Source organism: Pyrus communis, chromosome 7, assembly GCF_041283825.1.
Source record: "Pyrus communis isolate YQ-2024b chromosome 7, ASM4128382v1, whole genome shotgun sequence".
In the NCBI taxonomy this organism is placed as follows: domain Eukaryota; kingdom Viridiplantae; phylum Streptophyta; class Magnoliopsida; order Rosales; family Rosaceae; genus Pyrus; species Pyrus communis.
The window spans coordinates 2574993-2588089 of NC_142571.1; the positions used below are offsets into that span (position 1 = coordinate 2574993).

General features: G+C 39.5%; 1 protein-coding gene across 1 annotated transcript; it reads right to left on the minus strand.

Annotated features, from left to right (window-relative positions):
* Positions 1–3226: 3226 nt before the first annotated feature.
* LOC148695451 (methyl jasmonate esterase 1-like) lies at positions 3227–4710 on the minus strand. Its single transcript, XM_088697558.1, has 3 exons — positions 4180–4710; positions 3931–4059; positions 3227–3678 (listed from the first exon to the last, which is right to left on the minus strand). Exons 1-3 carry the CDS (start codon positions 4564–4566, stop codon positions 3367–3369), a joined length of 828 nt encoding a protein of 275 aa, XP_088553684.1. The 5' UTR covers positions 4567–4710; the 3' UTR covers positions 3227–3366.
* Positions 4711–13097: the final 8387 nt, after the last annotated feature.

Genomic DNA, 13097 nt, shown 5'->3' on the forward strand with positions numbered 1-13097 from the left:
TGTCTTATGTTATTTAATAGTTAGTTTAGTCATGTTTCAAAGTTCACATACTAAATTCATGAATCCTAGTGACTCTGCATTTGATCACTAGGTTAGTGTGGTGGTGTGATTCTCTATCTTAAAAAAGAATTTGTGATGGAATTGATATGGATTCGGTGATTGATGGCTTGAAGGCGAGGAGGGCACCGTTTAAATAGTTTTACACTCTACAGCACTGCACTTTTGTTTGTTATATTGATGTTTTGCTGTTTTGTTTGTGAGTTGGTTAGCTTTTTATTGTTTTGGTTGTTGTTTATGTATAGATATGCATTTTGAGGGGTAAGGCTGACTACATCCCCCCTGACAAGGTGTATCTTTTTTGTTTACTAATAAAATTACGCGTACCGTTGAGTGTTCTTTAAAATCTTAATTAGGTTTACTTCCGAAATGTATGAAAACAAATTATATTGTGCTAAAAATTTTGTAATGCTTTCCGTTCAGGTAAGTAAAAAGTTAGCTTAAAATCCATCCGCCCGAGTTTCAAATCCTGATTACGCCTAATGTTAGTCAAATATAATGTTTGGTATGTCAAACACATTCACAAGCTTAATATGACGGATTCTTGGAAGTTGCATCGGTAAAATTTTACTCCAGCGAGCATGAATGTTCTTATATTTATCCTTCTTTTTTTCCTCATTTGTGCATAGGTTTTGTAGAATGAGAGGTGCTAAGGAAGAAGTGTCATGTAGTGCTACACAAGTAAGATTCTCAACTACTAATAGTTGACAGTTTGAATAATTTATTTATTTTTTCCTTGTGTAGGTTCTGTTCATTAAGGATCCAGATATTCACATTGTCTTGTATGCGCTTGATTTTTAATTGAAGTGGCCTATTATTCATCCAATAGCTACTAGTGGATATTTTAGTTTTGTTATCAAATCCTAAGCAGGATGGAAGAATCTTGAGATTTCTGATGGACCACTAGAATTAAGAATCAAGGATACCCTCGAAAAGGAAAGGACCCGAATTTATTAATTAGGCAACCAATTAGACTGTTCTTTCCAAATTCAGTCCGTTAGCATGAATAAGTATTTATTTCTTTGCATGGACAGGTTATTGAGTTAGTCAGGGGGTCCCATGGGTTTAACTCTGAGGAGCTTAATAAATTACTGAGGGACCATGAAACTTTTACTATTCTGTGTTGTACCATATATTGGGTCTCAGTATTTGGATTTCATTACTTAGCCCATGATTCATGTAAGAGGGGAGGAAACTCTTATTCTATAAAAGGGCTCCCTCACACTCACTTAAGAAGGGGAGGAGACTCAACGAGAGAGAAGGGAAACAGACAGAGGGGAAACGGGAGAGCAAACAGAATAGCAAAGAGAGCAAACACTGCCTCTATAGCCTCCATGTATATTCAACATTCATTTACATAGTGAAACGGAATCAACGCTACTGTGGACGTAGCCTCAACTTGAGGTGAACCACAATATATCTTTGTGTTCTTGTGCGTTTGTGTGATTCACGGTCGGATTTACGTTGGTCCAAGATCGACCCGATTTTGTGCATCAACACTGTGTGTTACCGAAAAGGGATCAATTTTTAAAAAGGTCAGAAATCATCACTACTGTTAGTATTTTCATACTATGCCTTTGTATCCTGAGTTTTTTTATTTTTTATTTGTTTTATAGATATCTCGATTTTAAAATCTTGTAATATTTCAGATTGATGTGGAAAAGCTTGTGGGCTTTCTTCCTCTGCACCTTATTGCAGTGCTTATGTCATCTGAAAGAGATGAAGCTCTGTTCGAATACCTATCATGCGGTATCAGGCTATTGCACACCTTGTGTAATTTAGCACCTCGACATGCCAAACTTGAACAGGTTGATTGTGGTACTTTTGATCTAAGTTTTATTCTCTTTCTGCTCTGTTTTATTGTTTGCATTTCCGTTCTTGTGTTGTACCCATGAACACATGAAAGAATTATGTAGCATGGTTATTCAAATTTTCTGCAGTGACATGAAACTTCATATAATCTGTAGCATTAGGCGAATATTCAATAAGGCATCTTCACTCTTTTTTATATTTAATGTCGTGGCTGATGATTATTTTGGGAAGGTAGTGTAAGGGTGGGGTAATTTAATGTCCTTGTATAAAGGATTGCCAGTAGCTTCTCTGACTTTATGTGAAACAAAGATGTTCTTACTTTATGTGAAACAAAGCCTGGTTTGAAATCAGGCTTCCATTGAGAGAGGCAAAATAACCCATTAGTCAGAGTGCGAGTACCTCCTCCCCACACACGTCGCATATCATCTTTGGTACTGAAATGGATGTCAAAAAAACCCTTACCCAATGGTACAAGACGCCATGAGGCAACTGGACGCCATAACGCAGCCAATGATGATTTCAAGGCTTCAGTTTTAACCGGAGTGGAACCCTTTTTGAGCAGAAGACGGCCAATAAGATTTGTTTTGAACGATTGCAACTGATGTTGATAGAGATCCTCACTAATCTTTTTTAGGTTTTATCTCGACGTACCAAAGGAGCAGGAAGCTGACTGAGGTGCACGGTTGATTCCACCGAATCAGAGAGAATGGAGGCAAAAGTCCAAGCTTTGGAAACAGGATTTGGAGGAGACAGGACTTTCTCCGGCGTAGCCAAGAAAGACCAAGGGCAAATCGTCATGGTGAATTCAATCCAACTAAGATCGTACCATAAATCAATGACCGAGACGCCAGTAGAACCAACAAGGAAGACGACAACGGTAGAATCTCAGAGCAAACCAAGATGAATCAGATCGTCCACACCTTCCAGAACAAACTAGATCGTCCCTCGAACTGTTTGACACCGGCAGAGAAATCAGACGCCGTTGCCATCGACACCGACTCCGCAGCCACAGAACCCTAGGGAAGCGAGCGCTGGTGGCCTTTTTTTTTTTTTTTTTTTTTTTCCAATTTAAGTGCAATACACTCCCGTACAGTCCCAAAACAACATCAAAATTCAATCGAAATGTGTAATCGAATCTCACATTGCAACAAACATGTGAAATTGATAGATACAACTACTACAACTTATAAGACAGAAAAAACAAAAAAAAAAATACAAGAAAACAGAGTCAAAACCTGTTACCTCTCAATTCAACATAACGATTAGCATGTCAAGAAAATTTCAAAAATCGGTCCAGATTCGCTACTAATCACAACGAAATCTCAACTTAACCAGCTAACAAACACACCTAATAAACTTCTAACAAAGCTAACAACTCAATACATTAAATGATGTCATCTGTCCATTGCATCAACATAACGAATAGTGACATGTACATGCCACTTAATAAAAAAAAAAGACGTAGAATATTCATCCTCTGATGATTAATTACATCAATTAAGTGTCTTCTTCTTCTTCTACAAAATTATTAATTAGTGATGCTTCCCTTGAAGCAATCCCCTGGAGGCAGGAGAACAACTCCTGCGGTTTAGATAACATTACCATGTGATCAGCACCATTTATCACGTGCACTTCATTCAGCGGATTTTCATCGATCATCCACCTCTGCCATTTCTCCGGTATTATAAGATCTTGGTCGCACACAATAAACACTTTACGAACTGATCCATATTTCTCATTGGTGAGTTTTATTTCATCATGAGTCAGTTCAGGACAGAACCTCAACAAGGATGATGCTAGTTTTACATCCTGTTAATTAATTAGTAAATCCAAGAAAGAAAAGAGAAAATGAACAAAATTGTTAGCCAACCAATTGAAATATAAAGCTCACATGCATGATTCGAAGGGATGGTTATATGTACAAGAGGGAACTGATTTCTGCGCACCCTTCTATGCATAGGGGAAAAATGTGTGCTGAAATAATTTCTCGATATAAAATTGATAGTCAAATATACGATCGGCTTTTACGTTTTTTTTTTTTTTTTTTTGTCAAGACTTTACCTGTGGTGGCGAGAGCTGGTACAATAGTGACGACATGATCTTAGGCCCGAAAATTGCCGAAGTTGGAGGATTGTTGGGTCCGTTATCAAATCTATGGTAGTAGTCCATCAAATCCACACCAGCAAACATCTGAACAATATATATTTTCAAGGATATTAGTTGTTAGTATTCACCAGATATGTCAACTGAGACGCGCGCTTCGAGTTCATATTAGACTACGTACTAGTACTAGCTGAGTGAATTTATTACCTTCTCCATTATATGAGGGTAACTGAAAGTAGGACTAGGCATGAAAGCGGTGGCGAAAACGGCCGCCAATATTTTCTCAGGAAACATCTCCATGGCAATAGATATGACAGGCCCACCGAAGCTGTGGCCTACCAGGAAAACGCGCTTCTCTGGTGGAAGAGTCTTCATGAATTTGATCAATGGCTCAGCATAATCCGAGAAGGTCTGTACATATTTTACCTCCTTTGGGTGGATCCCACATGCTGCTAGGTCTAGGGCTGTGACATCGTAACCTGCAGAGGTTAGTAAAGCTGATAACTTATACCAGCACCATGCTCCGTGACAGGCTCCGTGAATCAGCACAAAATGCTTCTTATTGGCATCTGGGTTTGGGGATGAGGAAGACATGGTTCTTAACTATTTTAGCCTCTCTTTCCTTGGCATAGCTGCATTTGGTCTAGGCTTGCTTTTATATTCATGAAATCCTTCATTTGCTCACTCTATCTGCATTTGTCTTTCTATTGCGTTTGTAGTCGTGAAAATATTAAGATTAAGCTTAGTATATTCGATAATAGCAATTATGGAAAAGTAAGTGAATAAGTCGAATCAACACTGCGTTTGGATAAATAAATGTAAGATCACCCAAAATGACGAAATTTTATTTTTATAGAGTTTGTGAATTTTATTGTTCAGCTAACTTAAAAGAACAATGAAATTTAAATACGGAATGCAATGTGTGTATAGAGTCATTAATATATAAATGAGAGACTGTAATTAATTTGACAAAAAAAAAAAAAAATTGTAGTTAGGAGATATGCTAGTAATGGTGGTAGTGACTGCGTTATGGACAGTGGTGGCGACGGTGATAGCGGCGGGTGGTGGTAGTGTGGCGGCAACAGTGGTATGTGGTGGTGACATGTGGTGGTGGTGGCAACTCTTGGTTGAGCTTTTTATATTTTTTATTGTTAAACTCTTACTCATAAAAATTTGGAAATAATAATGATTTACATGGAATTTAAACTTGAAAATTAGAGGTCTCAAATTCTAATTTTTATCCACACCAAAATTCTAAATTTGTATATTTATAAAACAAAATAAAAAAGTATGATTCATGCCAATTTATAGATTTTGACTTTTGTCTAAATTCTGAATTTATTTTTCTCATTCAACAAGGAAAATTATTCAGGTTTTGGTGGATGTATTGATAGCATTAGAAATCTAACAATATTCCCCACTCTAAGTTGCCCGTAGTATTCTTTTCAAACATTATATTCTTTGGTTTTATTAGATTTTTAATCTTACACAGTACATAATATATATATATATATATATATATATATATATATATATATATATATATATATAATTCGTTGATTTCGTCTAGTTTGTTTAGCTTGATCAAAATAAACGCCATTTATATAATAAAATGCCGTCGAGCGCCAGTAGTGACGTTTGTATGCTAGTATTGCAAAAGTACTATGATTATTATTGGTTTAAACGCCTACGTACAGCCGTCTAGGGCGAAAGTCTATTTGCGAAAGTCTTATCTTAGGGACTGTTATTAGTACTTTAAAATCTCATTCTACACTCCGTACAAGTGTATTTTTTTTCTTCTAATTATTGAAAGTTTGGAGTGCCAAATGAGATTTTTGGAGTGCTAATAATAATTTTCTATATTTATACACATTTTATTTTAGTTTGGACGTCGAATTCCTTTTTTTTCTTCCTTTCATTATCAAGTTAGAAGTATCACTGACTATGACCCTGTGCAACTAATTGTTGATTCGTTTTGAATAATCAACATTATTTCTTACATTGTCTTGGGCGTATGAATAACAGAAAGAAAATGGTCATGATACAAGCTGAATAGTAGTAATACTAATTAGTAAACAACTTGTGCATGATGTTTGCTTATAACCAAGTGGCATGAAGGGACAAATTTGTAGGTTTCATGCATGACTTGGAATAGTATTAGTAAATACATGATGTTTTCTTATAATCAAGTGGCATGAAGGGACAAATGTACGTTTCATGCATGAATTGGAATAGTGTTTGCTTATAACCAAGTGGCATGAAGGGACAAATGTGTATGTTTCATGCATGACTTGGAATAGTGTTGGCTTATAACTAAGTGGCATGAAGGGACAAATGTGTACGTTTCATGCATGAATTGGAATAGTGTTTGCTTATAACCAAGTGGCATGAAGGGACAAATGTGTATGTTTCATGCATGACTTGGAATAGTGTTGGCTTATAACCAAGTGGCATGAAGGGACAAATGTGTGTACGTTTCATGCATGAATTGGAATAGTGTTTGCTTATAACCAAGTGGCATGAAGGGACAAATGTGTATGTTTCATCCATGACTTGAAATGGTGTTTGCTTATAACCAAGTGGCATGAAGGGACAAATGTGTATGTTTCACGCATGACTTGGAATAATATTCGTAAATACATGATGTTTGCTTATAACCAAGTGGCATGAAGGGATAAATGTGTATGTTTCATGCATGGCTTGGAATAGTATTAGTCGTTGGGAGATTTTGCATCAATTTTTTTTTTGTTTTTAATATGTATAAATTAAGTTCTATTTTAATGGGATTGCTCACCACCCCTAAGTTGTGATGATGCCTTTATTTATCGTTGTTATGTGAGTTTAATTAAATTTTGAGATTGTGTTATAAGCAAACATCATGTACAAGTTGTTTACTAATTAGTACTACTCTTATTCAGCTTGTATCATGACCGTTTTCTTTCTAGTATTCATACGTCCAAGACATTGTAAGAAATAATGTTGATTATTCAAAACGAATCAACAACTAGTTGCACATGGTCACAGTCAATGATACTCCCAACTTGATAAATAAAAAAAAAAGGAAGTCGACTTCTAAACTAAAATAAAATGTAAATAAATATAGAAAATTGTTATTAGCACTCCAAAATTTTCATTTGTTACTCCAAACTTTCTATAATTAGAAAGAAAAATACACATGTGCAAAGTGTAGAATGAGATTTTTTTGGAGTGCTAATAACAGTTTCCTAAATATATCTTAACAAATATTGTATGTGGCATTGACTTAAACTTTCACGAATAGACTCATAATTTATGGTATCTAATAAATATTAAGATTGAAAATATTCATCGATCTACAAAATTTTCTCATAGAGCTACCCATTTTTTTTGCCACATATACCAATATAGATGTCACATCCCGGCCCGGGGCGGATCACTTCCCGGGCCCACTCCACCACCGTAGCACGATATTGTCCGCTTTGGGCTTACCATTCCCTCACGGTTTTGTTTTTAGGAACTCACGAGCAACTTCCCAGTGGGTCACCCATCATGGGATTACTCTAGCCCCCTTCTCGCTTAACTTCGGAGTTCCTACGGAATCCGAAGCCAGTGAGCTCCCAAAAGGCCTCGTGTTAGGTAGAGATAGGAATATACATTTAAGGATCACTCCCCTGGGCGATGTGGGATGTCACAAACCACCCCCCTTAGGGGCCCGACGTCCTCGTCGGCACATTTCCGGCCAGGGATTGGCTCTGATACCAATTTGTCACATCCCGGCCCGGGGCGGATCACTTCCCGGGCCCACTCCACCACCGTAGCACGACATTGTCCGCTTTGGGCTTACCATTCCCTCACGGTTTTGTTTTTAGGAACTCACGAGCAACTTCCCAGTGGGTCACCCATCATGGGATTGCTCTAGCCCCCTTCTCGCTTAACTTCGGAGTTCCTACGGAATCCGAAGCCAGTGAGCTCCCAAAAGGCCTCGTGCTAGGTAGAGATGAGAATATACATTTAAGGATCACTCCCCTGATGTGGGATGTCACAATCCACCCCCCTTAGGGGCCCGACGTCCTCGTCGGCACATTTCCGGCCAGGGATTGGCTCTGATACCAAATTGTCACATCCCGACCCGGGACGGATCACTTCCCGGGCCCACTCCACTACCGTAGCACGATATTGTCCGCTTTGGGCTTACCATTCCCTCACGGTTTTGTTTTTGGGAACTCACGAGCAACTTCCCAATGGGTCACCCATCATGGGATTGCTCAAGCCCCCTTCTCGCTTAACTTCGGAGTTCCTACGGAACCTGAAGCCAGTGAGCTCGCAAAAGGCCTCGTGCTAGGTAGAGATGTGAATATACATTTAAGGATCACTCCCCTGGGCGATGTGGGATGTCACAATCCACCCCCCTTAGGGGCCCGACGTCCTCGTCGGCACACTTCCGCCCAAGAATTGGCTTTGATACCAATTTGTCACATCCCGGCCCGGGACGGATCACTTCCTGGGCCCACTCCACTACCGTAACACGATATTGTCCGCTTTGGGCTTACCATTCCCTCACGGTTTTGTTTTTGGGAACTCACGAGCAACTTCCTAATGGGTCACCCATCATGGGATTGCTCTAACCCCCTTCTCGCTTAACTTCGGAGTTCCTACGGAACCCGAAGCCAATGAGCTCCCAAAAGGCCTCGTGCTAGGTAGAGATGTGAATATACATTTAAGGATCACTCCCCTGGGCGATGTGGGATGTTACAATAGAGGCTAAAGGACACTACGCTATTAAATTCATATGCGGTCAATATATTTATGAATTTAATCATTAAAATGCATAAGCTCAATTATACATTCAAGTTAAATCAATTCCCGAAGTTTTGGTCAACAATAAAAACTGCTTACCTATGAGTTCACCTATAAAACATGCAAAGGCAATATACTTTTTTACCACAATTCTATGTATTGTGAATATTTGTCTGCAACTTTTGTGGCATATAGAGGCTAAAAGATACAACAATATTAATCCATATGTGGTTGAAATATTTATCAGTTTAATCATTAAAATGCATAAACTCAATTACACATCCAGGTTAGATCAATTCCTGAAGTTTTGCTCCACAATAAAAACTGCTTAGCTATGAGTTCGCCTTTAAAACATGCAAAGGAGATATACTTTTTAGCCACAATTCAATGTAATGTGAATTGTTGTCCACAACTTTTGTATCTAATAAATATCCACGGTTTCGACAAAATATATATATATATATATATATATATATCCACGGTTAAAAATATTCGTTGATCTACCAAAAATTATCACGGACGTACCCATTTTTCTACCACAGATAGGAATATAGAGTCTAGAAGATTCTCATTTAATTGAAACATACCAAACTCATTAAACACGAAGCTTGTTTGTACCATACTTGACCAATCTCGAAACTACTAAGCACCGGTCAACAGTATACCGTCAAGGACCCACAAGACTTTTCCTCCAACCAGAAGGCCAATCACAACACGACACATGTCGGTATCAGAGGCCAATCATAACGCAACACATGTCAATATCAGAGGCCAATCACAGCACGACACGTGTCAATGTCAGAACAAAACTAGAAACTCTCTTCTATAAAAGGGGATCATTCTCCCACAATTACCCCTAATGTTATTTGCACTAAACTATTCACTAGAACTCACTAAAAGAGAGCTTGAACCTATGTATTTGTGTAAACCCTTCACAACTAATGAGAACTCCTCTACTCCGTGGACGTAGCCAATCTGGGTGAACCACGTACATCTTGTGTTGTTTGCTTCCCTATCTTTATTCATTTACATACTTATCCACACTAATGACCAGAACAATCTAGCGAATGTCACAAACTTGACACTTTCTGTTGTACCAAAGTCCTCGCTGATTTTGTGCATCAACATTTGGCGCCGTCTGTGGGAATCGCACTTATTTCTACTTTCTCCAGCTTTGTTAAGCTGGTTTCCACTATTCGTACACTTTTTTTCGACCAGACACCCCTCTCCAACATGGGGAGTGAAGGAAGCCACAGCACGCAGAATGACACCCCTCTCGCACTTAGTGCGAAGCAACGAAAGAAGGAACGAAAGAAGTTTGCTCTTCAGGCTAAAGTCGATGAGCTAGAGGCTCAGAACAACAAGATAGCGATAAAGAATGAGATCCTCCAGGAGCAGTATGAGAAGCTCTTCGGGATGCTCCATGAAGATATGCATACTCAAACACACGAACTCATCGTCCCTGAGGAAGTCAACCACCACCTAGGTGCCCCCCAACACGAGGGATCACCTGCCTTCAACATGGATATTCCTAATGGGGAGCGAGTTACTCATCAAGGAGTTGATCAACATGAGACCTCTCTCGACCCAGCTGCTTCGACCCAAAGCAGGAGAAGTGGAGGAAGGCACATTCTTGCAGAAGGAGTAGAAGGATCAAAAGCCGTTTATCACGACTGTCGGGACTTCCTAAGGCAACGTCGAGAGAACCCCATCCACATAAGCTCGAAGGTCAATGACCCAAGGGTTTCTGAAAGATTCAATCATCTTTCATACCCCAAGACAACTGCCAATCTAGGGAATAAGTGACATACCTTAGAGGAATATGAAGGTACGAAGGACTCGGGGGCGTTTAAACAGGCTCGCCCTGGCAGTCAGTACGGTGAGTCCAAAGAAAAATCTCATGCCCTTGATCAAGCTTTCCTACTTCCAAGAGGAGATGAAGACTTATGGAAGAAAGATCCAGCAGTACTGACTCCACTCAAGACCCCCTTGTCCTACAACTCCTTAAGGAAGTAAACAAGTTGAAGGTCGAACGTCAGGCCGAAATACCTAACTGGAACCAACCTAGGCATGGCCCTCTTACAATGAGGATCCTCGACACCCCTTCCAAGCAAAGACAAAGCAGAAGCTTGGCTTACAGCTCTACACTGGAAGGGAGGACCCGATTGAACACCTTAACCTCTTTGAGTCCACCATGGCATATCGGATGCATACCTACGAAGAACGATGTATTATCTTCCCCTCTACCTTCTTTGGCGGAGCTCTGAATTGGTATTGCCATCTTCCACCTAAGACAGTAGACTCATTTGAGGAACTAAGGAAACTGTTTATCTCTCAACACATTTTCCAGACAGATCGCTTGCATTCCGCAGACGACTTGTACACTATTCGCCAGAAGCCAGACGAGCCACTACAAAAGTATGCCGACCGCTTCAGCCATAAGTATTCTCGCTGCGCTGAGGCAGATGACAAGACCGCCCTCAAAGCCTTCACGGCAGGCCTACGTGATTGTTTCTTCAAGTACATGATCAATGCCAACACTTGGAAGACTTACTCTGGGGTGATGGCACATGTTTACAACCACGCCTCCGCCGAAGCAAGGACATACCAAGGGAACCCCCATATGGTTAACCCCTATCAATAAGTGGGAAGTGGAAGTCAAGTTCTACCAAGTGAGAAGATCTTGGCCATTCAGACACCCATTGCATCATCTCCTGCCTCATTTAGCTACTCGCTAAGTCACCAAATGTATTTGTCTCTTGGTAAGAGAAAGAATTTTTACTTTCAGCAAGCCTATTACAACAAGATGGATAAAAGTTCGTATCAAGACAACCAGGGGTGAACGTATCGTTGACTATTATGACTATGGGGCCAAGCCTCACTTTTTCAAAGTGGAGGACTGGGTATTGAAGGAAATACTATTATAAGAAGGCATACACATTACAAATGTTTTGACTCTCAACCACTTGAGATCTTTTGTCACACAAGCCATTCGGCAAATATTTAAAGAAGAGGGAATTCAGACAACTTCTTCTGAGTCTTTTGCATTCCTAGCACTAGAACACTTGGTCTACGCTGACCTACCCCTATACTCCAACTCAGAGCTTCAACATGCGTACTTTGACACAAAGTATGTGATACTAAGTGTTACAACCAACAGGGTTCATCTATCGAAAGCATGGATCCCTTCATGCATAGCAAAACATTCATAAGCATCACTTATGTCAATCAACATAAACATCATACATTCCAACACATTCATACATAAACATCATACATTCCAACACATCCATACATAAGCCAACTGTGCTTCGAAAGGGTTCAACATACTTTGTGTCATTCGACACTTGCTACAATGTGCCTCGACACCTCGCCCTTATTCTCACCAACCAAGTGATGAAATGTGAAGAAAGAACTCATCTTCATGCCACCAACGAGGTGATGAAATGTACAACCTGTACTCTCCTTCATGCCACCAACCAGGTGATAAAATGTACAACTTGTACTCTAATATTATTTGGCAACTTGCCACTCATGCCACCAAACAGGTGATGAAATGTACAACTTGTACTCTCCTTCATACCACCAACCAGGTGATGAAATGTACAACCCGTACTCTAACATCATTTGACAACTTGCCACTCATGCCACCAACCAGGTGAAGAAGGAACTCATCTTCGTGCCACCAACCAAGTGATGAAATGTGATGAAAGGTGATAAAGGAACTCACATTCGTACCACTAACCAAGTGATGAAAGCAACTCATCATTCGTTCCACCAACCAGAAGACGAGTGGTACAACTTGTACATGTGAACTCCTAACATTCATAAATAATAAAAAACCCTCAAACTTTACAACTCAACTAGGGGAGCACTTATGCCTAACAAGAGTTATAGTCACCAACAAAGTCTTATTGCAAGCCAACAACAGCTTCAATGCATGGTATACGAAGATCAACCTTTTCAGCCCTCTTACATCTGCTTCAAACATTTCTCCTCTGTAACAATGCCAGCTTATAGAAAGCTTCACACACTCTTGATCAAGATTGTCCAAAGCAAATTCAATTTATATGGCTCATCCAAACCTTCGACTACTACAAGGTGTGGCTTGCATCACAATCTTTTGCTCAACAGTGTGGAAGCAAAATTTGTATATGTTGTCTCTCCTACATTTCCCCCCCCCCCCCCCCCCCCCAAAAAAAAAAAAAAAAAAAAAAAAAAAAAAAAGAGGGAATTGGGAAATTCAACAACTTCAACAAATTGAGGGTAACTACAATTCTCAAAAGCTTCACATACTCTTGATCAAGATAGTGTGAAGCAAAATCAATTCATGGTGCCCAACAAAGCTT

Excerpts from the sequence above, each read along its gene's own strand:
- LOC148695451 (XM_088697558.1), bottom strand. The coding sequence starts at position 4,566 with ATGTCTTCCTCATCCCCAAACCCAGATGCCAATAAGAAGCATTTTGTG. Across the intron at positions 4,060-4,179 it reads ACCCTCATATAATGGAGAAG|ATGTTTGCTGGTGTGGATTT; the intron begins GTAATAAATTCA and ends TATATTGTTCAG. Across the intron at positions 3,679-3,930 it reads ACCAGCTCTCGCCACCACAG|GATGTAAAACTAGCATCATC; the intron begins GTAAAGTCTTGA and ends ATTAATTAACAG.